At 40.1% G+C, this 26,872-nt stretch overlaps 1 protein-coding gene across 4 annotated transcripts in view; it reads right to left on the reverse strand.

Annotated features, from left to right (window-relative positions):
* The window catches only part of Usp53 (ubiquitin specific peptidase 53), a 70,360-nt gene that overhangs the window by 37,722 nt on the left and 5,766 nt on the right, over positions 1–26,872 (reverse strand). For 2 of the 4 annotated variants that reach the window (XM_052732089.1, XM_052732088.1), the window contains exons 2-4: positions 15,977–16,641; positions 9,864–9,956; positions 8,449–8,583 (exon numbers count right to left, since the gene is read on the reverse strand). In XM_052732089.1, the coding sequence (XP_052588049.1) occupies positions 8,449–8,583; positions 9,864–9,956; positions 15,977–16,120 (372 nt within the window). In that variant the 5' untranslated portion in view covers positions 16,121–16,641. Of the gene's footprint in view, positions 1–8,448; positions 8,584–9,863; positions 9,957–15,976; positions 16,642–26,872 lie in introns of those variants that run through there. The other 2 variants (XM_052732091.1, XM_052732090.1) reach the window with 1 other exon arrangement.

Consider the following 26,872-nt stretch of genomic DNA (forward strand, 5'->3'; position numbering starts at 1 on the left):
CCCAAAAAAGTCCCCTCGCCACATAATAGTTAAACAACTAAACGTACAGAATAAAGAAAGAATACTAAGAGCAGCAAAGGAAAAAGGCCAAGTGACATATAAAGGCAAACCCATCAGAATAACACCCGATTTCTCAATGGAGACTTTGAAAGCCAGAAGAACCTGGACAGATGTAATGCAGACACTAAGAGACCATGGATGTCAGCCTAGACTAATATACCCAGCAAAACTTTCAATCACCATAGATGGAGTGAACAAGGCATTCCATGACAAAGCCAGATTTAAACAATACTTATCCACAAACCCAGCCCTACAGAAAGCACTAGAAGGAAAATTCCAACCTAAGGAAGTCAGATACACCCTCGAAAACACAGGCAACAGATAAAGCCACAGCAGTAAACCCCAACGTATAGAAGTACCCACACATTACCACCAAAAAATAACAGGAATGAACAATCACTGGTCATTAATTTCCCTCAATATCAATGGACTTAATTCACCTATAAAAAGACATAGGCTTACAGAATGGATATGAAAGCAGGACCCATCTTTCTGCTGCATACAAGAAACACATCTCAAATTCAAAGATAGACACTATCTAAAAATAAAAGGCTGGGAAAAGACTTTCCAATCAAACGGTCTTAAGAAACAAGCGGGTGTAGCCATCCTGATATCCAGCAAAATAGACTTCAAACTAAAATCAATCAAAAGAGATCAAGAAGGGCATTACATACTCATCACAGGAAAGATCCACCAAGATGAAGTCTCAATTCTGAATATTTATGCCCCAAACACAAGGGCACCCACATATGTAAAAGAAACATTACTAAAGCTTAAATCACATATAAAACCCCACACATTAATAGTGGGAGACCTCAACACCCCACTTTCACCACTGGACAGATCTCCCAAATTGAAACTTAACAGAGAAATAAAGGACTTAACTGATGTCATGACTCAAATGGACTTAATCGATATCTACAGAACATTCCATCCTAACAAAAAAGAATATACCTTCTTCTCAGCACCCCATGGAACCTTCTCTAAAATTGACCACATACTTGGCCACAAAACAAATCTAAACCGATACAAAACAATTGGAATAACCTCCTGTGTTCTATCAGACCACCATGGTCTAAAGTTGGATTTCAACAACAACAAAAACTACAGAAAACCTGCAATCTCATGGAAACTGAATAATACCCAACTGAATCACCAATGGGTTAAGGAAGAAATAAAGAAAGAAATTAAAGACTTCCTAGAGATCAATGAAAATGAAGACACCACATATCCAAATTTATGGGACACTATGAAAGCAGTACTAAGAGGGAAATTCATAGCACTAAATGCCCACATAAATAAGTTGGAGAAATCTCACACTAGAGACTTAACAGCATACCTGAAAGCTCTAGAACAAGAAGAAGCACAGTCTCCCAGGAAAAATAGACGCCAGGAAATTATCAAAGTGAGAGCTGAAATCAATAAAATAGAAACAAAGAGAACAATACAAAAAATTAATGAAACAAAGAGTTGGTTCTTTGAGAAAATCAACAAGATAGACAAGCCCTTATCCAAACTAACCAAAAGACAGAGAGAGAGCATCCAAATCAACAAAATCAGAAATGAAAAGGGGGACATAACAACAGACATTGAGGAAATCCAGAGAATCATCAGGTCATACTTCAAAAACCTCTATTCGACAAAACTGGAAAACCTAAAAGAAATGCATAACTTTCTGGATAGGTACCACATACCTAAGTTAAATCAAGACCAGATAAACTATTTAAATAGTTCAATAACCCCTAACGAAATAGAAACAGTCATTAAAAGTCTCCCAACCAAAAAAAGCCCAGGACCAGATGGTTTCAGCGCAGAATTCTACCAGATCTTCAAAGAAGAGTTAATACCAATACTCTCTAAATTGTTCCACATAATAGAAACAGAAGGAACATTACCAAACTCCTTCTACGAGGCTACAATTACCCTAATTCCTAAACCAAACAAGGATACAACAAAGAAAGAGAACTACAGACCGATCTCCCTCATGAACATTGATGCAAAAATACTCAATAAAATACTGGCAAACAGACTCCAAGAACACATCAAAACAATTATCCACCATGATCAAGTAGGATTCATTCCAGGGATGCAAGGGTGGTTCAACATACGAAAGTCCGTCAATGTAATACACCATATAAACAAACTCAAAGAAAAAAACCATATGATCATCTCACTGGATGCAGAAAAGGCATTTGACAAAATCCAACACCCCTTCATGATAAAGGTATTGGAGCGATCAGGAATACAGGGAACATACCTAAACATAATAAAGGCAATTTACAGCAAGCCAACAGCCAACATCAAATTAAATGGAGAGAAACTCAAAGCAATTCCACTAAAATCAGGAATGAGGCAAGGCTGTCCACTCTCCCCATACTTATTCAATATAGTACTTGAAGTTCTAGCCAGAGCAATAAGACAACATAAGGAGATTAAGGGGATACAAATTGGAAAGGAAGAAGTCAAGCTTTCCCTATTTGCAGATGACATGATAGTATACTTGAGCGACCCCAAAGATTCCACCAAGGAACTGATACAGCTTATAAACACCTTCAGCAACATAGCAGGATACAAGATCAACTCAAAAAAATCAGTAGCCCTCCTATATACAATGGACAAAGAAGCGGAGAAGGAAATCAGAGATACATCACCCTTTACTATAGCCACAAATGACATAAAATACCTTGGGGTAACACTAACCAAGCAAGTGAAGGACCTATATGACAAGAACTTTAAGTCCCTGAAAAAAGAAATTGAAGAAGATGTCAGAAAATGGAAAGATCTCCCATGCTCATGGATAGGCAGGACTAACATAGTAAAAATGGCAATCTTACCAAAAGCAATCTACAGATTCAATGCAATCCCCATCAAAATACCAACACAATTCTTCACAGACCTGGAAAGAATAATACTCAACTTCATATGGAAAAACAAAAAACCCAGGATAGCCAAAGGAATCCTGTACAATAACACAACTTCTGGAGGCATCACGATCCCTGACTTCAAGCTCTACTATAGAGCTACAGTAATAAAAACAGCTTGGTACTGGCATAAAAACCGACATGTGGACCAATGGAATCGAATTGAAGACCCTGACATTAATCCGCACACCTATGAACATATAATTTTTGACAAAGAAGCCAAAAGTGCACAATGGAAAAAAGAAAGCATCTTCAACAAATGGTGCTGGCAAAACTGGATATCAACATGTAGAAGGCTGCAAATAGATCCATATCTATCACCGTGCACAAAACTTAAGTTCAAGTGGATCAAGGACCTCAACATAAATCCAGCTACTCTGAACCTGCTAGAAGAGAAAGTAGGAAGTAGTCTTGAACGCATTGGCATAGGAGACTACTTCCTAAATAGAACACCAGTAGCACAGACTCTGAGACAAACAATCAATCAATGGGACCTCTTGAAACTGAGAAGCTTTTGTAGAGCAAAGGATATGGTCAACAAGGCAAAGCGACAGCCTACAGAATGGGAAAAGATCTTCACCAACCCCACATCTGACAGAGGACTGATATCCAGAATATATAAGGAATTCAAGAAATTAGACATCAAAATGCCCAACAGTCCAATTAAGAAATGGGCTATAGTAGCCGGGTGGTGGTGGCGCACGCCTTTAATCCCAGCACTCGGGAGGCAGAGCCAGGCGGATCTCTGTGAGTTCGAGGCCAGCCTGGTCTACAGCGCAAGATCCAGGAAAAGCGCAAAGCTACACAGAGAAAACCTGTCTCGAAAAACCAAAAAAAAAAAAAAAAAAAAAAAAAAAAGAAATGGGCTATAGAACTAAACAGAGAATTCTCAACAGAGGAAACTCAAATGGCCGAAAGACATTTAAGGAATTGCTCAACATCCCTAATCATCAGGGAAATGCAAATCAAAACAACTCTGAGATACCACCTTACGCCTGTCAGAATGGCTAAGATCAAAAACACTGAAGACACCTTATGCTGGAGAGGATGTGGAGCTAGGGGAACTCTCCTCCACTGCTGGTGGGAATGCAAGCTTGTACAACCACTTTGGAAATCAATATGGCGCTTTCTTAGAAAATTGGGAATCAATCTCCCCCAAGATCCAGCTATACCACTCTTGGGCATATACCCAAGAAATGCTCAACCACACCATAAGAGCACTTGTTCAGCTATGTTCATATCAGCATTGTTTGTAATAGCCAGAACATGGAAACAACCCAGATGCCCTTCAACTGAAGAATGGATAAACAAAATGTGGTACATATACACAATGGAATACTACTCAGCAGAGAAAAACAATGGCATCATGAGGTTTGCAGACAAATGGATGGATCTAGAAAAAATCATCCTGAGTGAGGTAACCCAGACTCAGAAAGACAAACATGGTATGTACTCACTCATAGCAGGATACTAGACATGAAACAAGGATGACTTGTCTGCTACTCACATCACCAGGGAGGCTACCTGGAAAACAGGACCCCAAGAAAGACACAGGGATCGCCCAATGACAGAGAAATGGAATGAGATCTACATGAACAGCCTGGACATGAGTGGGGGTAATGAAAGGCGAGGGTTGAGGGAAAGAGAGCTTGGGGGAGCGGGAGATCCCAGCTGGATCAACAACAGAGAGGGAGAACAAGGAACAGGAGACCATGGTAAATGAAGACCACATGAGAATAGGAAGAAGCAAAGTGCTAGAGAGGCCCACAGAAATCCACAAAGATACCCACACAACAGACTGCTGGCAATGGTCGAGAGACAGCCCGAACTGACCTACTCTGGTGATGGGATGGCCAAACACCCTAATTGTTGTGCTAGAAACCTCATCCAACTACTGAGGGATCTGGATGCAGAGATCCATGACTAGGCCCCGGGTGGATCTCTGGGAGTCCAATTAGCGAGAATGAGGAGGGTTTATATGAGCGAGAATTGTTGAGACCAAGGTTGGATAAAGCACAGGGACAAATAGCCAAATGAATGGAAACACATGAACTATGAACCAATGGCTGAGGGGTCCCCGCGGGATCAGGCCCTCCGAATGGGTGAGACAGTTGATTGGCTTGATCTGTTTGGGAGGCATCCAGGCAGTGGGACCAGATCTTGTGCTCATTGCATGAGTTGGCTGTTTGAAACCTGGGGCCTATGCAGGATTGTTTGGCTCGGCCTGGGAGGAGGGGACTAGACCTACCTGGACTGAGTCTACCAGGTTGACCTCAGTCTGTGGGGAAGGCTTTGCCCTGGAGGAGATGGGAATGGGGGGGGGGGGTTGGGGGGAAGGTGAGGGGGACGGGAGGGGGGAGAACAAGGGAATCCATGGCTGATATGTAGAACTGAATTGTATTGCAAAATAAATTAAAATTAAAAAAAAATGAAAAAAAAATAAAATAAAAAAAAATTAATGGAAAAAAATTTAAAGCCTTATTTTAAATCCCAATCACAGTGGTTGATATATAGAATTCAGTATCAGAAACATTTGCTACATTCCGAGCATTCTCATATTAAGTAAAAATCAGGTTAACTTAAAAAACGTGTGTATATTCAAGTGCGTGTGTGTGTGTGTGTGTGTGTGTGTGTGTGTGTGTGTGTGTGTGTCCACACATGTGTGTGCAGGTCAGAAGACAACTTCAAGTGTCATCCTTAGGAACACCCACAACATCCTTTGAGACAATGTTTCTCACTGGCCTGGAGCATACCCATGAAGCTAAGGTGCTAGCCAACGAGCCCCAGGGATTCTCCTGTCTCTGCCTCCTTAGCTCTGGGATTGCAAGCGTGTGTAAGCCTGGTGAGCAATTTTACATAGAACTGAGAATCAAACTCAGGACCTCAAGCTTGTCAGGCAAACCACCTCGGCTATGTTCCTAACCTGACTACCTTTTTATATTCCTACGTGGACCAACTAGTCTATATAACTTAAGTGAAACAATGGCTTTACTTATACCATAATTCAAGCAATGTCCTTCTCAACAAATCCATGAAATTTCAAATTTCTATCATGGATCAGTATATGGCAAATTTTTAAAGAATAAATCTTTTTTACTTGCTGCACCCCTTGCTACATCCCTCCTCTTGAGACAGGGAGCCCCAACTTGTACTATTCTTACCACCCACTCTGAGATCTCCTGACCCATGCCCAGTCAGAGAGACTAGGTTCCCTACTAAACTCAATTCCACCTACTTGGGCCAGCTTTACCTACCTCCATGTAAAGACGTGCTCCCTTCTCTAGGCAGACACCAGGCTCCTGCAGCCAACTCCACTCATCCCCACTGCCCGAGGACCACCGTCTCTCCAGGGAAGGGTACTAGATTCAAACCAGCAATGCCACCCCCCTCCCCGAAGTTTGCCAGAGGACCATCTATCTAGACTTGCCTTCTAGCCTTCCACTCTTTGCCTTCCTCTTCACAAAGGGGTCCCAGATAACTATCACCAATCCCACCAGCACCCACTACCTGAAGAAAAGCCCTGAGCACCTTCCCTAGACTCCTGAAGACTGGGGGCATACTCTAACTGTACGGAAGGTCTGCTGCTAGGTAGGAAATACACTTGAATTCATCAGCACAGTAAAAGACTTTATAAACAGAACATCAATATCACAGGCATTAAGACCAACAATTAGCAAATAGACCTCATGAAACTAAATGTTTCTGTACAGCAAAGGGCACATCACTTGAATAAAGAGGCAGCCTACAGAATGGGGAAAAAAATCTTTGCTAGCTATATATCTGACAAAGAGTTAGTATCTAGAATATGTAAAGAACTCAAATCGAGAAAGCAAACAATCCAACTTAAAAATGGGGCACAGAACTAAACAGTTCTCAAAAGACAAAAAACAAATGGCTAAGAAACACTTTTTTAAAATGTTCAATGTTCCTAAGCTACCAGGGAAATACAAATTAAAAATGACTTTGTGATTTCATCTCTCCCCAGTCAGAAAGGCAAAAATAAATAAATAGATAAATGCTGCCCTGGATGTGGTGAAAGAGGAACACCTATTCACTGTTGGAAGTGCAAACTGAGACACTCAATGCAAACCAGTGTGAGGATTCCTCAACGCCAAAAATAGAACTCCAATCCAGCAATACCACTTATGGGTACATATACCCAAAGGTCTTCATATCCTACTGTAGGGATAGCTGCCCAACCATGTTCACTGCTGCTCTACTCATGATAGGCAGGAAATGGAAACAGCCTAGATGTACATCAACTGATGAAGGATATTGAAAATGTGATCATTTAACAATGGAACATTATTGAGCTATTGAGAAAATGAAAGTAGGAGGTAAATGAATGAACTGGAAATACTCATTCTGAGTGAGGTAATCATCCAGAGGCAGAAAGACAAATATTACATTTTTCTCACATCATATATTTGAGTCATAAAATATGACAAAACCAAAATGGTACGAACCTGGAAGCTTCATCCCTACCAGTAAGCTAGCTTTCAGTGCTGGTAGGTACTAGGCAAGTGAACTAAGGAGAAGAGTCAGCATCCCTTAGAGCAGCTCTGAGTCCTGTAAGTTACACTAATGACTGGCCTAGCAAGACATGCCCGCTGGTGCAACAGAGATAAGAATTAAGGGAGTAACCAACCACTTTTTGATTGGATTTAAGACCTGCTCCACAAGATAAAACCATACCTGGCACCACTATTAGGCCAAGAACCAATGGCTAGAGAGGTCACAGGCTATAGGGGAGAACTTAATACCATTCATTATGCTGTAGTGACAGAACTATACAACTGGCCAAAGTACAGAGAGTAAGAGGCTACAAACAGCTCAGTCCTGAGGCTCATGGATCACTGATAAGGCCATAAGAGCCACAGCTACAAGGAAACACTGTCTTTTGGACACAGCAGAGCAGTTGCACATCTGAACTCAGAGATTTTGATAGAATACACAAAACCTGAGCAAACTGAAGCCAGATCAAATCTCAGCAATGGAGAGGGGAGATATGCACAGCATTCCACCCTTAGCCATGGAGCTCTTGACCACTGTCAGCGGCTGGGAGAGGGAGAGACAGTTTCCTCCAGAGTGTGGTAACTTTGCAAGTCAACTACCCTCCAGTGGAACTACACACCCCAAAATTGGTCACATAAATTGGTCTTGAAAGATTAAAAACAAAATAGGACACAAAGTCAGGTGGTTGATATATAAGTTATATATAATATAAAAGAATTTTATGTATATTTTTATAAACTAACATGCAGTAAAAATCAGTAAATAGTCAAAACCCAATATACAACATAAAACACAGAATGATTTAAATTCAATCATGAAGGATGAACAACATATATGAGGCGCTAACCAGTTCTGACATTTTTGACTTTATAATTTTTTGTCTTCAAATTTGCATCATATCAGGAATTAAAACTATTTCTCTAACCTCTTAACGTTTGTCAGCGGTACTTACAAAGCACTCGGCAGCATCATCCATGAGGCCAAGCTGAAATCTCTGCTCATCTTTGAAGCTTTCTGCAAGAGCATGCCTTATGTTATCTGAGGGAAGGGCTTTTTCGCGACTGTGTTGAAACTGTGCAAATATTGTCTAGAAATCAAAAGTACATCAGTAGGTCTAATGCCAACAACTTTACAAACACTAATAATTTCACAACAGAGAGACATTCAAAACAGTATAACCATCCCCAGAAATGAATGCAGAACAGCTGGTCGGAAATTCCACACAAAGTTAATTATTCAGGAACTGAGGAGACGGCTGAGAAGGCAAAGCGCCAGCTTGGGGGAGTCTGAAAGTCTGAACCCCCAGAAACCACACAAAAAGCTGGGTGGGCACAGAGGGCCTGCAAGCCATCCCAGGACACAAAGGCAGAGAAAGGGAGTCCCTGGAGCAAGCTGGCTAGTCTGACTCCCCAAAACGGAGCTCCATGTTCAACTAGAGACCCCGCCTCAAAACGACATGGAAAGTGATTGAGGAAAATGGGCGACACCCAGAGTCACCCTCTCCACCTCCACCTCCCAGCTGGGGTCATAGGTCAATTCAAATTCAAGTCCTCCTACTTGCCCAACAAACTGAGCCATCCTCCCCTCCGGGGCCACAGAACTCCCCTCACCCCTGAGGCCCATCTCTCACCCATCTCTTTCTCTCTCAACGCTTCTGGTGCCCAGATGTCTTTGGTGTTCACTGAACAACATTTTGAAATTGTTTCTATGTCTGCCTAGAAGGTTCTTCTCCCACAAGGCCCTTTACTGAACTCCATCACCTCTTCTAGGTCTCAAGTCACATGTACTTCTAGTTCTTTCTCTGGTTAGTATTTCCTCCTTGGACATTCATGTCCTTTTTATCACCTAACATACTCTACATTTGGCGTACACATTGTCTCCTACTCCACAAAAGGCTTTATAGGCTCCATAAGAATGGGGTTTTGTTGTTGTTGTTTATGTTAACAGGATCTAACTATGTAGCTCAGGGCGGCTTTGAACTTGAAATTTACCTGCTTCCACATCCCAAGGGTGGGAAGAAAATGGATTATTACAAATTATGCTCACTGAATTAACCCAGGTTATGCTCACTGCATTAACCCAATAATGAGAGCAGCACTTAGAACTCAGTAATTGCCAAAAACACATTCATTAAAACTATTAAACAATAACTACAAAGCAAAGAAAAATATTCTCAACAGTTTCATATTACTTAAAACATTAATTTTTAATTATCTAACACAATACCAGAAGACAAAATCCTGTCATATTTTAAGCATTCATCTTCAAAACTGTAAGTCATTTGACAATAAACTTCAGTCATAACCAAACTAAGCAGCCATCAAAATTAAAATTTTGAAGTAACAGCAATAATTATTAAATAGTTACCTTCAATGCACAAAATATACAGGCATCTCCCTGACAAACATGTCCAGTCAGAACTCTCAAGCTTCTTCGGAATATATCTAATTGCCATAAAACCTAAAAAACAGATTTGAGTGAAAAACAGAATGAGATTGTTCTCACTATGAAAAAAGGCATACTTTGACACTTTAAAAGCAGTAAAATAATAAATGACTCCTTTAATTCCTGTACATAAATGGACTTGCATAATCACTAGAAACAATGAGAAGCCCAACACTACATAGAAGAAATTCCTATTGATTCACATGAAAAGCCACAGCGGGCACAGAGCACAGAAAAAGAAAAAAAAAAAAAGCTCTCAGTTAAGGATCTTGTCAGACAGGAAACATGGGACACTACGTGGAGAACTTGGCAGAGACATGAAAGAGGAAGAGGTAATAATACTTAGAACCACCGGAAACCTAGGAAGGAAATAGAATTAGACTTTAAAGCTAGGATGTACTAAATAGTGGTCAGGGCGTCTTGCCAAGAATGGGCGACCAGGTATGTGTGTGGTCACTCATACTAAATGGAAGAGCCTTGTAGTAATGGGAGACATGATAAAGTGGAAGTCAAGCAGTGATCTGAGCATATTTGCTGTAATTACTTTTTAGACACTTGCTAGTAGAGAAAGGTAGACAGCCAAGTCTAAGAATTGAAATAAATCATTCCACTACCTAAAACCCATTTGTCTTTGCAATGTCTAATCCATTTGTGGTACTGTATTTCTATCTCAGACATTGATTTTCATTAGTAAATATTTGATATGTGTCTTCATAAAACAGCGGGGCCTGACACATAACTGGTATACAAGCAATTATAGCAAAAAGGTCATCAAAGTTCCCTGTATCTAAAACATCTAAATTCTCTTGACTAAAAACAAGATATTAGTAAAAAGTTAATAAAAACAAAATGAGTGTTTTGCAAAATATTTGGTAGAATTTAACTTTTTTACATATTATCTCTTAGCATATCATAAAAATACAAGATTGATATCCATTTTCAAAGGACTCAACAAAGACAATGAAGGTTAATGATAGAAAAATGTCTAGTAACACAAGCTCTGAAGGCAGATGGCCTGGGTTCCAGCTCCAGCTCCAGCAGCTCTTGAACTGACAGACAAAACGTTTACTGTAGCATCTATCTGTGAGCGTTGTAAAAGTTAAATGAAACAGTATATGTAATAGTCAGCAAGGATGTAATACATAATAAGTGCACGGCAAATGTTAGCTATTAAATATAACTTTGCTTCTAACTCAAAGACTTTACCAGCACACTAACATGCAAAGGTGTTTTAACTATATGTTTTCTTGTCACATGAAAATTTTAGATTATTCAGTTAATAGGACACCCTCTAGACTCTGTTCATAAAACCAATAATGTCTTTCAAGTTTCTTTTTTTAAGAATTTGAACAGAAGTACCCTCCATAGGTGGCCTCCAATCCTGTTCCCAGAAGAGATTACTTAATGCCAATCTCAGTGCCAGGCATAGATGTCTCCCTACCACCGATTAGTCAGGGAGTCCCTAGAGGTACCCCAAAACACATAGGCATAATATTATCATTGCTTTTGGTTGCCCACCATAACTAGATGATAAAACATTAACTGCTGAAGACACCACTCACTTCCATTGCAGGACACAGAGAAATCACCACGACAGACTAGGGCCCCCTCTCCCTCCTGGCTACCTTTCACAGTGCTGGAAGGTACTATGCAGACTAACGAGGAGAGGAAAGACATCATCAGTCTTACTGGACCCTTCTAGTTACAATATTGATCTGCCTGGCACATTGAGTGCACTTGTGCAATAATGGCATGACAGCTATTAGAGTCACCAACCGTTTTCTGATTGGATACAAGGTCTGCTCCATTTCATGCCTGGCTCTGAAACTTGTCAAAAGGCCATGACTAGGGCTATCATAGGCCCTACCGTAAGGAAAACTCATATTAAATGGTTACGTTGTCAAACTGACTTCTAATATCTAAGTCTGTACCCACAGCTTAGTGTTGCTCTCAGGGAAGTTTCTTTTTGCAGTGGGTAACAATTAATGCAGAGACTCATTACCTGGCCAATGTACCAAGGGTAAATAATAGTCAGTACTAAGCTGCCAGATGAGGAAGAGAACTCTGAAATGCAGACTTCTGGATATGACATGGTTTTTGCAAATGTCATCTCACAGTACCTGTGGTAATCTGCAAAGCATAGCTATAAGATCAAGCTGGTAAAACTTCTAGCATGAATAGGGAAGGAGCTACTGGAGTCACAACCCCCCCGGCAGAGACGCTACTGACAACTGATGGTTGCTGAGGAAGAGTCACTTTGGGGGTTGGGGGAGAAGTGGTCTCTAGTAGGTTGCTCATGCCACAGTGAATGGCCTGAACCCATGTATATATATGGTCAGTACTATCTGGACTAAGGAGGAGAGGAAGAGGATGATGTCATGAAACTGGGAGTCTCAGAGAAACTGGAGGAAGATAGTGGGGGATGGATATGATAAGAACATATTGTATATATGAAATTTTCAAAAAATATTAATTTTTTTCTGTATTCAACACAGTAGTATAAAGCCTTAAAAATCCTTATCACAAAATTATTTAAATTATAATTTACCCTTATCCTCTTTCACAAAATTATATTCTATCACCTGTTACAAAATAAGTCTCAGCTAATTGTTTTTAGCGATATATACTCCTTTTTATTTTTATTTTTTTTGGAGCTGAGGATCGAATATACTCCTTTTTAATCTCTTGCCTGTAGTTATTTAACATGAATCCTAAAAAATGTATGCAGTTTTTTACATTTATACAAAACAGCCTAAGTAAGCCCCCAAATCCATGCATATAGTCATATAAGTTTAACAAAGGAATATAAACTTTGATCATATTCCTCACTTTAAAACACTATAAAAATATACTGAAAATGAGAAAAGATATATAAACTCATTTTCTGCTTTACATGGGACCCAGACCTTTTCATAGCTGCATTTGAAATTGGTATGGCCTCACAAGATGTATTCCTCAATTTATTTCTGAGGAAGCTTTAAAAATAGCCATGAAACTGATTATTAACAAGACATTTTCTGACAGAAAGTCTATTTGAGTAGCTGTTTTGTCAGTGAGAACTGGCTTTGCAAAATGGCCTGTAGCAAGAGCTGAGCACTGGAGGCTGCTAGAGCATGCAGGGCAGAGTGGTGCCGAGTCCTCACCAGGGACTGCACAGGCACCCTCCAAGTACTCCAGTAAGTACAACGGGGAAGTCCTCTTGACGAAGAAAATGAAACACCCAAACTAGAAGAAATCATGCTCAGAGCTCATGGAGGACCAGGATGAGACCTATCCACCAACACCTACCCATCTATCCACCAAACAGTCAAGGCAGAAAACTTAAGTTCACAGAGCACTGGCTGAAGAAAAGAAGCGTCTGAAAAGAAATTAACCTTAGGAGTAGATAAAACTCTCCCTGTCCAAGAAACCTGAACACCAAAGTGATCAGACTGGTTTCAACAAAATTAATCTTGCCCCAGAATAAAGTTCAGAATTATCTTTAGGAATCCTGAAATATCTATAACCCTACAAGGTGAAACTTCTGTGACATCCAAGAAAACTTTTGTGACATCCAATAAAAATTAGTGAGCATTAAAGCAAAGCAAAAAAAAAAAAGAGGGGAAACACCCATCCCCCACCACACAAACAAAACAAAATTAGTAGACAAGCACAGGAAAACAATTCATAGACTAGAGGCTAAGACTGAATACATGATGCTGAGCCATGAAGACACATATCAAATGTTTACTAATGGAAATCAATGTCTTCGATAGAAATACAGTACCACAAAGGGATTAGACATTGCAAAGACAAAGGACTTCAAGATACAGAAAGAGAACCACAAGAAATGACCCAGAGGGAAAAGACTAAGAAAATGAAGGGCGCATGCGTGAGCTGAGGGTCACTCGAAACAGCCATACATGTAACTTGAGCCCTCCAAAGGAGGGACAGACAGGACAACTGCCTGAACCAATCATAGAAAATGATTCCAAATTTGATTAAAATGACAAAATGACAGCTTCAAGACTCAACAAACTCAACCACGAATGACACTAAGAAAACTGTAGACACAATGTTTTAAACCAGGGATAAGGAAAAAACCTTAAGAGTGGCCAAAGGAAAGGGGACATGACACACAGAAAAGCAAAGATCAGAACAACTGGTTTTCATAGAAACAATGAGCATACAGAAAGAAAATTACAGGAGGCACTGGGAGGCCGTCTCGTTTCCCCATTTGTGATACACCTAAGACTGGTCTTGGAAGTCCTGATCTTCCTGTCTCCACCTCCAAAGAACTGAAATTAAAGGCACGCACTACCACACTAAGCTTTAATCCATTAATCTTTCAAACAGAAATGAAACATTTTTTTCAAACATACAAAAACTAGAATAATATATTACTAATAGGCCAGCACTATAAAAAAAAAGTTAGTAAAGGTCCTTCAAGCAGAAAAAAAAAGATTCTACAATGAAAGGTGGTTCCATTTAACGTAGCAGGAAGTACCATAAACAAACACTATAGAGAAAAAGTCTTTATGGCAAAGTTCCATGGAATGTCCATTTAAAAAGAAAATATGTTGTTACCAAGAGAATATTTCTACTTTCTTGACTACAAGCATTTCCATACTTGGAATTTGTTGTTATAACATGCTTTTGTCTCCCTAAACCACACCCCCCACACCTTCCCACCCCTCCCCCGACACACATACACAAATTGTGGGAACTAAAGAAAAGGAAAAATGTAAAGTAGAAAACAGGAAAAGACCTGAATTGAATTGACAGTTGGACCCAATAAAAGCATGTGGTGCTTGGATTTCCTCATACCCACTGCCATTGAGTAAGTATTTTCTTTTCTCTTAACAAGACCAGTAGAACATCTGAGTAAGTAGAACACTGCTGTTTAAGGTGCAAAGTAACTAGAATCAATGTTCTTAATGCCTCTGGTTCCCTTTCCTGGGTGAGTTAAAGAACTTTCAGGGGAGACATCAGTTCCAGGTAGAAGGCAACTGAGAACAAGGTGATTCAGAGGTTGGAACGTGTGGCATATCACAGATGTGTATATTCATTAAACAAACTGGATATGGCTCTATCTGCCATTAGTGTTCAGAAGAAAACATCTGGAACTGATAAAAAAGTAAAACATATTATACAGAAGAAAGGTTATTTAAAATAGCAAATTTTACACATTTATTGAAATAATTTCAAAAAGGTATGAAATAGATGAAATAATCTTTAGTTAATCTAAAACAGTGATACTCAAATTATAATTCCAGAGACAATTTAAGGGTCACTGTGAGGTGAAGGGAGCTGAACTACGGCAGTAAAATAAATCTGCATTATTTCAACCTAAGCAGCTCATTTCTTTTTATCCCATCTACTAGGATCTACACTAGACTTATTTTTACAAGAAGATGCAGGAGAGTGTTAGCTAATTAAAGCAAAAATGTTCATTTAAAATATTCTTAATTTAGTAAGCATTATGAATAAAAATGTTCTTTACATCAGAGCAAAAGTATCATTCTGTAGAGAAACATCATTTCCAATATAAACTATAAACTAACTCAGAATGTTCAGCGAGATTGTCCTGTGTGTCATTAAGGTACACGAAGGTATTCCAAGGCTGAGCAGAAGGCTCAGCTGGAAAAGTGCTTGTCATGCATGCCTGAGGACCTGAGTTCGGATCCCTGGACCCATGCAGAAACCAGCTATGGTAAGATGTATGTAACCCCAGCTCTGGCGAAAGAGGAAGGACAGACAGTTCCCTGAAGCTCAATTAATTCATTATCCTAGCTGAATGGATGAGCAACAGGTTCAGTGAGCGACCATGCTTCAAAAACTGTGGTAGAAATCAGCTGAGGAATGAGACCTGATGTATGACCTCTATACATGTGCACACATGTATACCTGCGTGCTCATGGATATAAAACCAGGTACATACACTCCCAACACACACAGAGAAGTCATTCTGGTCAATGAGGAGTTAAAAGAATCATTAAACAACAGAGTCCCTTAGATATACTTTAAAGGCTGAAACAAGTAATTACTGTTCTCACCTGCACAGCACTATTAAGGAAGCAGCTGTTTTGTCCTGGTTCATTTAACAAGCCTACAGTAGGGGCTAGGGACAGCAAACTTCCAGCCTGATAGGCCTTTCCAAGATTACCAGAAGGTTTCCGTAAGAATTTTACCCAGGCCATTTTCAAGCAACTTCTTTTGCATTAAAGCTAAGTAAAAAGCTCATGTGGTATTTTGGACAACAAAATGGGTGATGTCTTGAGTTGTCCACTGCAATCCACTGCAATGCACGATAAAACTGTATGCTTCCAAGTCCATATCTTTCCTGATAGTTTACATTTCTGAGGACTTCGATAAGAAAAACAAAGTAAATGTTGGAGTTCTGAATGCTAAAAAGCAAGCTATTTTAAACAAAGTCTTACAGGTTTTATAACTCTTAAATTTTATAAGTTGTACATATTGATGAAAAATAATTTTAACTGCTAAAAATAATATGATGAATGGATCATTTTCTTTAATGTGCCAGTCATTAGTCCCGATGGGCCAAAACTGTACAGAGAAGATCCAAGGTGCAGAGCTGGCATCTGCAGGGTTCCTCTGGTCATCTGCTTCTTTATGTTTCTCTAATAACGCAGCTTCTCTCTGATCCAGGTGAATTTATCAAAGGTGACTCCAGATTCATTGGTGTAACCTCAAAGAAGGTCTAAAAAAAGAAGAAGAAATGTTTAAATAAAAGCTGATCAAAACTTTCTCACTTACTATTTACATAATCACTGAATAAAGAATTACAACTCATCATCAGAAGGATTGGAATAGCATTCTGAAATATGAAAATGAAAACATGTCATTCAGATTTTTTTTAAGTTGATAGGACATTAATCACTACCTACCCCAAGACTGCAATGTTCAGAGGAAGGTCTCATAAGAAAAATATTCTCTAAAAAAAAAAATTAAGTTAGATCTGAGGTGGTATTCTGCATTTGCCAACAATAAATTATTGTATTAAATACATATGTAGTCTACAAACAGACTATTTTTCTAAGAAAGTTAGAGTTTATGTAAATTGATATCATAACTGACAAACCAGAGTAGATAAAAACCTCTAGTGAAGTACTCCACTTTTTTTTTCCACAAATGTATGCTCCTGTTTTAATGGACTTTACAGATTCAACTCCAAATTAAAAACCAAGTCCTCGCTATCAACATTTTGTTTAATCAACTGAATTTCCTTCTTGCACTCCTTCATTTAACAAACACTTACCAGTCATGAGCTGTACTGAGCACTGAACTAACACAGTGAAGAAGCTCAGACATTGCTTCATGCATTGTCAACACATTCAACTATAGAGTGCCCTGGAAGAGCTGTATTAAGCATTAATTGCGGAGGGATAAGGAAGCAGGATGGGATGTGTACCTTACATTTTAAGCAAGACCATGAGAAATGACTCACTAAGAAGCTTATATCTACTTCAAGATTTGAAGGAGGGAAAGCCACCTGAGGGGAAGAACCCCAGTTAGCGTGGACAGCAACTTCAGGTACTGAGCCTGGATCATATCTGGTTTGGTAGAGGAACAGGAAGAAGGCCAGTGTGGCAGCGAAGTGCTGAGGAGGATAGCATGTGCAAAGGGACCACAGGAAAGAGACCACACGCACGGGGTCTTAACCACTGCCGGGTTAAACTCCAGGTGACAGTCACTGAAGTCCACCTTCACAGCACACAAAAGATGAGAGATGAGGTCAGTCTGCAAGCACTGATCAAATACCCACTCAGGTAACAAACAGGGAGAATAAAGAAGAAAGCCACCAGTCTCTAAAGAATCAGTCACAGATCTTGTTTCCAGGACAGTCTATCAGCTGCCTGCTCTCAGGTACACTCTTCCCATCCCAGAGTCAAGGCTTGCTCACCTCATAAATGGGTTAACAGTAACTGTCCTGCTTAATGAGACTAAATAGATTTAAAATTATAAAGTATGTTAGCTTTTTCCTCTATTTAACTCTACAGTTTGCAACCTCCTCTTAAAGAGATCTAAATATTTCTGAAACACACCACATCTACTGTTTTTAATAAACTCAGCCATGTTTTTACCACATTTAAGGGTGCTCTTTATTGGTAGCTGTGGTGACTGAATGAGGATGGCCCCCATAGACTCACAAGTTTGAATACTTGGTCCCCAGTTGGTACAACTTTTCCCAGTTGGGAAGAAGTAAGAGGTGTGGATTTGTTGAAAGAGATGTGTCACTGAGGGTGGGCTTTGAGGTTTCAAATGCCCATATCATCCCCACTTAGCTCCTCTACCTCCTGTAGTGGATCAAGATGTGACTGCTCTCAGCTGCTACACCATGCCTGCCTGTTCACTACCATGTTCCCCATCAAGACAGTGATGTACTCCTATCCCTCTGGAACTGTAAGCCCCAATAAGCCCTGCCTTCTGTAAGCTGCACTGGTCATGCTGTTTTATCACAGCTATACAAAGTAATTAGTACAGCAGCGAATTTCTATTTTTATTTTAAATTTTTGTGTGTGTGTCAGGTCTGGGTCTGTGCTTTCTGCCTTGCTCAAGACAGTCCTGTTATTGTTTTTCTGCTATGTAGGCCAGACTAGCTGGTCTGTGAGCTTCTGGGAATTCCCCTGTCTCTGCCTCTCAGCTCTCTGTAGGAGTATGAGGATTCAACACTTGTGCTACATGTTCAACTTTTATGTGGGTTCTGGAGATTCAAACGTAGGTCTACACACTTGTACAGAAAGCATTTTTATTACTAAGCCATCTCCCCAGCCCTTAAATTTCTATTTTTAATGGAAAATCCTTTTAGAATTCTATTCTTTCACCAAAACTTAATTGCCACCAATTCTATACTATGAAGACAGACATGTGAAACAATTTAGGAACTCAGGCTTGTGAGGGGCACAGACACAGATACTTTAAAAATGCTGTGCCTTCCATTCCTACGTAAGATGTCAAACGTGTATGTATTCCAGTCTTTCCTCTGACTCAGTGGTTTTCAACCTGTGGGTTATGACCCCTTTGAGAGTCAAATGACCCTTTTACATGGGTCACCTAAGACATTTGGAAAATACAAAAATTTACACTATGATTTTTAACAGTAGCAAAATTACAGTTATGAAGTAGCAATTAATTTTATGGTTAGGCTCACCACAACATGAGAAACTATATTAAAGGGTCGCAGCATTAGGAAGGTTGAGACCCACCGCTCTAACCTATCCCTAAAGATCAGACAAAGGTTAGTCACTTGAATGAAAAACAGGGAGAAAGTCTGGGAATACCAAAGGTGACTGGCTCCTATAGGAGGAAGCAGCTAAGAGATGGAGAGCGCCAAATACTACAGACCATGAAAGACATTTCTAGTTGTCACCTTCCTATTCCAGAGAACTCTGAACCCACACAATTCAAAGACAGGAAAGTAAAGTGACCCAGTGCCATCTGGGAGTAAGGGCGATTTTCCATCAAGACTGTGTTACAGCAAAACCTGTGAAGTGGTGACTAGAACAGGCAAAGCCCCTTTGTGCTCTGTCCTGCCCCTACTGCAGAGATTATGTTCTACACTACCATTCCTGTAAGCAGGCAATAAGGAGCTCCTTGGGAATAAATTCTCAGACTTCATCACTGAAGTCCCTCCATCTCCTCTCTACACCCTGATATCAGTCACACACATATTAGAGCCTTGTCACCTTGCTTCACCACAACAAACAGGACTAGCTTATGACTTGGTACTCCTCAAGTAAATATTACTGGACTCTAAGAAAATGTGAACACAGCAAATGCAGGCCAGTGAGATGGATCAGCGGTTAAAGGTGCTTGCCAACAAGTCTGACAACCTGAGTTTGATCCCTGGAATACACATGGTAGAAAGAAGGAACCAATTCCCTTAAATTGTCCTCTGACCGCCACACGTGTACATGTGTGCTGAGACGTTCATATATATGAAATCTCTCTCTCTCTCTCTCTCTCTCTCTCTCTCTCTCTCTCTCTCTCAATACATAAAGAAATAATTATGCAAAAAAGCAAATAACAAAAAACAAAAAGGTAGGGAACTGAACCCTCTATAACATAAATGTGAGAGTTTTAATGTAATTTCCCTGCCGAAGCTCATAGAGAGCAGCACTATCAGGAGGGACAGCCTTGTTGGAGTAGGTATGTCAGTATAGGGGCTAGCTTTGAGGCCTCCTTTGCTCAAGATTGGCTCAATGTAGAGTCAGTTCACTTCCTGTCACCTGCAGATTGAGATGTAGGACTCTCAGATCCCTCTCCAGCACCACGTCTGCCTGCACACTGCCATGTCCCACCATGACGATAATGGACTAAACCTCTGACCTGTAAGCCACCACCTGAATAAATGTTCTCCTTTATAAGAGTTGCTGTGGTCATGGTGTCTCTTCACAGCAATAGAAACCCTAACTAAGACAATAGAAAGTGAAAAAAAGAGTTAAGACAAATAATGTAGTATCAGCTAGTTGACAATAATGTATAAATTAAAAACAAAAATAAAAAATTGAAAGAATGGCATAAAAAAAGAAGGAATGGAAGAGAAGGAAATATTTGTGAGCAATAAATTCAGGTTACACCCATAGATTGATTCAAGTCTCAACCCCCATCACAGAAACTTCTGTTTGTAGTAGATCAGATTAACACTGAAGCCCACAACTGGCAAAGGTACAGAGAATAAGGGACCAAAATGCTCAGCCCTAAATGGAATGGACATACTGCACCCCTCCAAAGGCTTAGGGACCACTGTGGGAGAGGTGGAAGAAAGTGTGTAAGAACCAGTCGTGGTCTGTGACTTGAAGCAAACAGTATCTTCTGGACAGTGCAGGGAAGCTACATATATGCATGCACAGAAATTGAGACAGTCCACACAGACCTCTGCAAGCTCAAACCATTTCAAATCCACAATGGAGAGGGAGTTGAGCAGGAAATTCCACCCTTAGCTTAGGAGCTACTGACAACTGACAGCTTCTGGGAGAGGGAGAGTCAGTTTTTTCTAAGAATGTAGCCCCTGGTAAGTAGATCACACTCCAAAGGAAGGCAACACAAGAGTATTTAGGCAACACAAATTGGTCTTGATGGGTTTAAAAACAACAACAGTACAAAGTTGGATGGGTGGGGAAGGAGGTGGATCTAGGACAAGATGGGAGAGTACAGTGCAAAACTCTAAGAACTATAAGAAATATTGTTAAGTTCATACAAAGCACTACAAAGCAATGCAAACACACATAGAGCAGGATTTAAAAGTCAAGAAGCTGAGTGGACTCAGATTCTATCAATGATTCCTAGAAAGAAAAAGTAAGCCAGGCAGCGGTGATGCACGCCTTTAATCCCAGCACTCGGGAGGCAGAGCTAGGCGGATCTCTGTGAGTTCGAAGCCAGCCTGGTCTACAAATCGAGATCCAGGACAGGCACCAAAACTACACAGAAAAAACCTTGTCTCGAAAAACCAAAAGAAAAGAAAGAAAGAAAAAGTAAATACTTATAGAAAGAGGTAAGAATTTCAGAGTTCAATTTGAGAGTTTAGAGCAAGCAAAATGGATAACTTAAAGTCCAGATGTAACATGAAGAAAGACAGGAGTGGAACAAAAATTGTCAGATAATGAATACAACTATGGTTCTGCAAAAACTACTAATTAGACAAAACTTCACAAGACTGATTAAAGAAAAGGGAGATATAAAACCAACTGACTTGATAGGGAGAAAAGACCATAGATGTGTAAGCAGTGAAAACATCATAAAAGAACTTCTAAAATAGCTCTAAAAATTTTAAGGTCCAGATAACTGCATGGGAAAATATAGTCCTAAAATTAATCCTAGGAAAAGTATAAAACAAAAAGACTAAGTAGTTGAAGACAAAAACCAAAGAGATAAGAATTCTCCCACTGACAGTGGCCCCAGAATTAGACTCAAAGTTAAAGGTTACCTAATTTATAAAGACCCATTACTTCTCAATACTAAATTATCACAGGCCACAAGGAAAATAAACTACATTTTGAAATAGCCCTGCATATCCAAACATGGTAAACTTCAGACTAATTTGACAGAAGACTGTAGCTGCTGGAAATTTATAAATAAAAATGTGTCCAAAGAATGAAAGGTAGAGTTTATTCCAAATGGCAGTCTTTATCTATGCCTAAGAAAGTATTGGGGAGGCTATGTAGAAAAGAAGTAATACACTCTTCATAATAGCTGAAAAGTGGAAAAGACCAAATTCCATTGCCTGATGGGTAAATGGATAAACAAAACTTGGTGTGGTCATACAATGGAATATTACTGGTAACATGCTACATGGATGAAAACTGGATACAAGCTGTGAAAGATACCAAACACAAAAGACCACATCCTGTGATTCCATTCACACAGCACATCGAGGGTTGCTTAGGACTGGAGATGTAAGCAGAGACTGTTGGGTCTGGGAAGGGAGTGACAGCTAAGGGGGACAGGTTGTTTTTCTTTTTCTTGGAGGTGATAAAATGTTCTAAGATCACAGTGATGGGCATACACTTGTGTGAATAATTAAGGACTACTGGCATGTACTTTCAATAGGGAACTATACTGTACATGAACTCTATTTCAAAACAGAAAACCTAAGATGGCAGGTCTGGCTTACCCTGGTCTGCTTGGAAGGCTGGCCTCTGAGAACTTGAGAGGCTTCTTACCCCCTGACTTACAAGAGTGAGACTGCACTAAACTACAGACAACATGACTGATCTCAAACATCTGTTTTCCTTCTGGAAGGCTAGACTTTGGGTATATTCTCAGTAGAGAATGACTATGTAAGCACCCACCAACATAAAACACAGTCTCTAGTGGGCTTCCTGGGAGCCATTTTATACATCACTCTAAGTCACTGCTGGAGGAAGGAGTGTCCTGCATAAGCTCACAAGCAGGGGGCCCTGGAGACTTCACCTTCTGTGTGCTTACTCTGCTTTATATCCTTTCACTGGAACAAGGCTTACGATGAGTAAGACTACACACTCAGCCCTGAGTCCTGCTCTGGAATAGCTGGAAAAAGATTCTCCAGTTTCTCCAATTCAGAGACAAAATCATGCAGTAGTTAAGAGCTACCAACCTGGCAAAAAACTTAAAAGTAAGTTTTGTTGGTGGAATAAAAGAGAAATGGTACTTTCTTTTATTGTTGATTAGTTAAAAATACACACACACACACACACACACACACACACACACACACACACACACACACGCATATCTACTATCATGTCCTCTGGCAATCAATCTATCTGCCAACAAGCATTAAAATTGAAACTGTAAAACATACTTCAGGACTGGAGAGATGCCTTAGCACTTAAGACACTTGCTACTCTTTCAGAGGACCAGAGTTCTGTGGCCAGCACCCCAGCCAAGCAGTTCATAACCACCTATAACAGCAGCTCCATGGTACCTAACGCCCTCTTCTGGCCTCCACAGGCAGCAGAACACACACGTGACACATACACACAACACACACACACACAAACCCCACAACAACAACAAAAACTTCACTCCCCCTGCAAACACCAACACTGAGAGTTGAACACTGCAGGATAAAAGCATTACTTTGTCCGTGTGTGCCGGGTAGCAGCAGTAAATCACGAAGGAAACCAAAGCATGCACCAGCAGCAGAGACACACTAGCCTAACAATGTACTTGCAGAGGCTCTGCATCCATTCTCAACGTGAGTGGCCTTTCTGCTATGAGAGGTGGGGCTTTTTTAACCCTCCCCAGCTCTAATTCGCTAACCTCCCACTTACCAGTGTGGTAGATACAGGTCCTTATCCGTCCTATACATTTGTTTCCTGCTGACTACTTTCTTACGGGGTGGCTAGATCCAATGCACTTCACTTGCTCAGGTCTCACACTCTGAAAAGACTGGGCAGCTAAGTGGCATGTCCACCTCACAGTTGTGGTGTGTGTAACTCTATGGAACGTGTAGCAGGCTGCTTCCAAACCACTGGACAAACTCTGTGGAATACAAAACTACATAGCATCCTGGACTCCACTCGAGGTTTGAACCCACAGGTCCTCCCTTCCTGGTCCTCACCCACTAGTGGGGGTGCGTACTTAGGGGTACCTCTCCTTCCTGCTGGCCCAGCCCTCTCTTCTCTGAGTCTGAAAATGATAAACTGCTTCTGTTGTTCCATGAGTTCTAGAGATGCCTCCTCTGTCTAAACACACTCAAACTGACTGTCTTCCCCTTAGAGCTCTAGGCTATCCTAAACTGGACCCAGGTTGAGCAAGAGCCACAAGGGTATGTGCCATAAGTAACTTCCCAGTGAGAGGAACACCTGGGCACACACAGGTCCTGGATGCTGAAGCACTAGGCTATACTGCTGTGGGATGGTCTGTATGTCAAATGTGTTGCTGATTGGTCAATGAATAAATCACTGATTGGCAGTGGCCAGGCAGGAAGTATAGGCGGGACTAACAGGAAGGAAAATTGAGAGAACAGGAAGCTGGGAGGGGAGACACTGCCAGCCGCCATCAGACAAGGAAGATGTAAAGTACCGGTAAGTCACAAGCCACGTGGCAAGGTATAGATTAATAGAAATGGATTAATTTAAGCTGTAAGAACAGTTAGCAAGAAGCCTGCCACGGCCATACAGTTTGTAACCAATATAAGTCTCTGTGTTTACTTGATCGGGTTTGAGTGGCTTGGGACTGGCGGGTGAGAGAGATTTGCCCTGACTGTGGGCCAGGAAGAAAAACTCAAGCAACACTATACTCCAGAACAAGAATATCATGAGAAATACATAAGAACCCCTGACTCAAATGGCCTAAAGCACTTTCAGGGTAAGGCTTGTTTATAGCCACTCTCCAGAGAAACCTTGGGAGCAAATTAAAGAAAAAAAAAAAAGCAACAGTGTTTTTATGTAACAATGAGCCCATTTGGTAAAGCAATGAAGTGTGGGAACATGTGTGTTTTATGTTAATGAACATCCAAGCAATTTCATTTGTATTTGAAATGGGGCTGCTCAACCAACCTGGGGAAAAGGAGGGAAAATACCAAAAATAACTATAATGTGTAGGCTCGACACATTTATATAATTCATAAAGTTATCTATATATATGTTCACAAATGCAAAACAATAAACTGAATCTAAAGAAATTTAATGCAACAATGTTAGAATCATGCAAAATTAAAGGGACTCTCAATAATTGCAATACCAAATTGTCATGGAGAACGTTATAGGAATTAGAAGTAAACAACAAACCAACACTTTAAATAACAAAACATGAGGCTAATATATAGAACTCAATGACAAAGCAATACACATCAAGCTTAGAAGCTGCTAAAATTTAAAGTTCTGAATGCAAAAGAAGACAAAAGACCGATTACAAATCACTACAATTCCAAGGACTAAAAAAAAAAAATAAGAAAACAATCATTCTCTCCAAAAAGAAATGAGACAAGGTTGCAATAACTACAACCAACAAAACTCACAAAGAACTGCTGAAGGCTAAAAACAAAACAAGTTATACACGTGGGAAATAGTCTAAGACTACAACTTAACAAATGGGGAAGACTAAATGGTAAGGAGGCACACACTTCAACCTTGGAACATCACCAACTGAAACACAATACTATATACCCATCAAACTGGCAATCTTCATACCAGGACTGTGGGGCTACTTGACTAAAGGGCTATTTATAATAGATGGGTATTTTGTGATAGACTAATGATAGGTAAGGAAATGAGTAAGTGCATAAGAGCAGGAAATCAGGGGATGGAGAGATGGCTCAGAGGTTAAGAGCACTGGCTACTCTTCCAGAGGTCCTGAGCTCAATTCCCAGCAACCATATGATGGCTTACAACCATCTATAATTTGATCTGGTGCCCTCTTCTGGCATGTAGGCAGAACACTATATACATAATAAATAAATAAATAAATAAATAAATAAATAAATAAATAAATAAATAAATAAATAAATAGACTTTTCTAAAAAAAATGTAAAAAAAAAAAAAAAAGGCAGGAAAAGAAGGTCTAAGGCTGGGTTGGCCGTTAACTCTTGCCTTGTATTAATCCCAATCTTTTTACACACATTACTATAGTTTTCTTACTCTTTTATTTTTCTTTTCTACTTATACAGTGATCAGTTTTAGTATTCAATAAGATAAAAATTAAACAGTTTGGATGACACTAGTATCAATTTATTTCAACTATTAGTAATTTTATATCTAGGACTTAAAAACTAGCCTGCTATTCTGAGTCATGGTTAGTCAGTAAAATTCATTCCTCTAATGTACAGCTGAGTGAGTTTTGACATGTAATCACTACCACGGCCAACTGTTTCCAATCCTCTGAAAGCTCTCTCAAGCCTCTTCACAGTCATAACCTTTGCCAGTGTGGAGAGCAGAAGTAAAATAATGTGCACACATGCATGAACACACGTATACATACTCACACACTTTACACCCTACTCTCCAAAACATGAAGACAGGTGAGAGCAATCCATTGATGGTATCTACGTTTTATAACACAGATGATGACAGCAGATTTTTTTGGCTGGGCCAATCTAATGATAGGAGCCCTTTAGAGCAAAAAAGGGCGCTCTTTAGATTGTGGGGAGTAGGGAGAGGGGAGAAGGTGGACAGATTTTATTCCTGCAGAGTAACAAGGGTGTGGAGCCCACATGAGGAGTGTGGGGAGGCTTCAGGACCAAAGAACCGAGATTTTAGTCCTACAAGGCAAAGAATCTGCCTGTTAGCAGATTCTTCCTGAGGACTCTGCCAGCCAGAAGCCTACCCAGTTGATACTCTGATCTCCGCCTTGGGAAATCAAGGACAGAGACCCTGTTGAACCCATCTGGACTGGCTCACTAAAAACTGTAAAAGAATTAATAGGAATTATTTTAAATTGCTGAACTTGTGGTAATTTGTTACACCATAACAGAGAACTATGACACCCAGCTGAAGTAAACATGCATC

Source organism: Peromyscus californicus, unplaced genomic scaffold (assembly GCF_007827085.1).
Source record: "Peromyscus californicus insignis strain IS unplaced genomic scaffold, ASM782708v3 Scaffold_9__1_contigs__length_137607984, whole genome shotgun sequence".
NCBI classification, from domain to species: domain Eukaryota; kingdom Metazoa; phylum Chordata; class Mammalia; order Rodentia; family Cricetidae; genus Peromyscus; species Peromyscus californicus.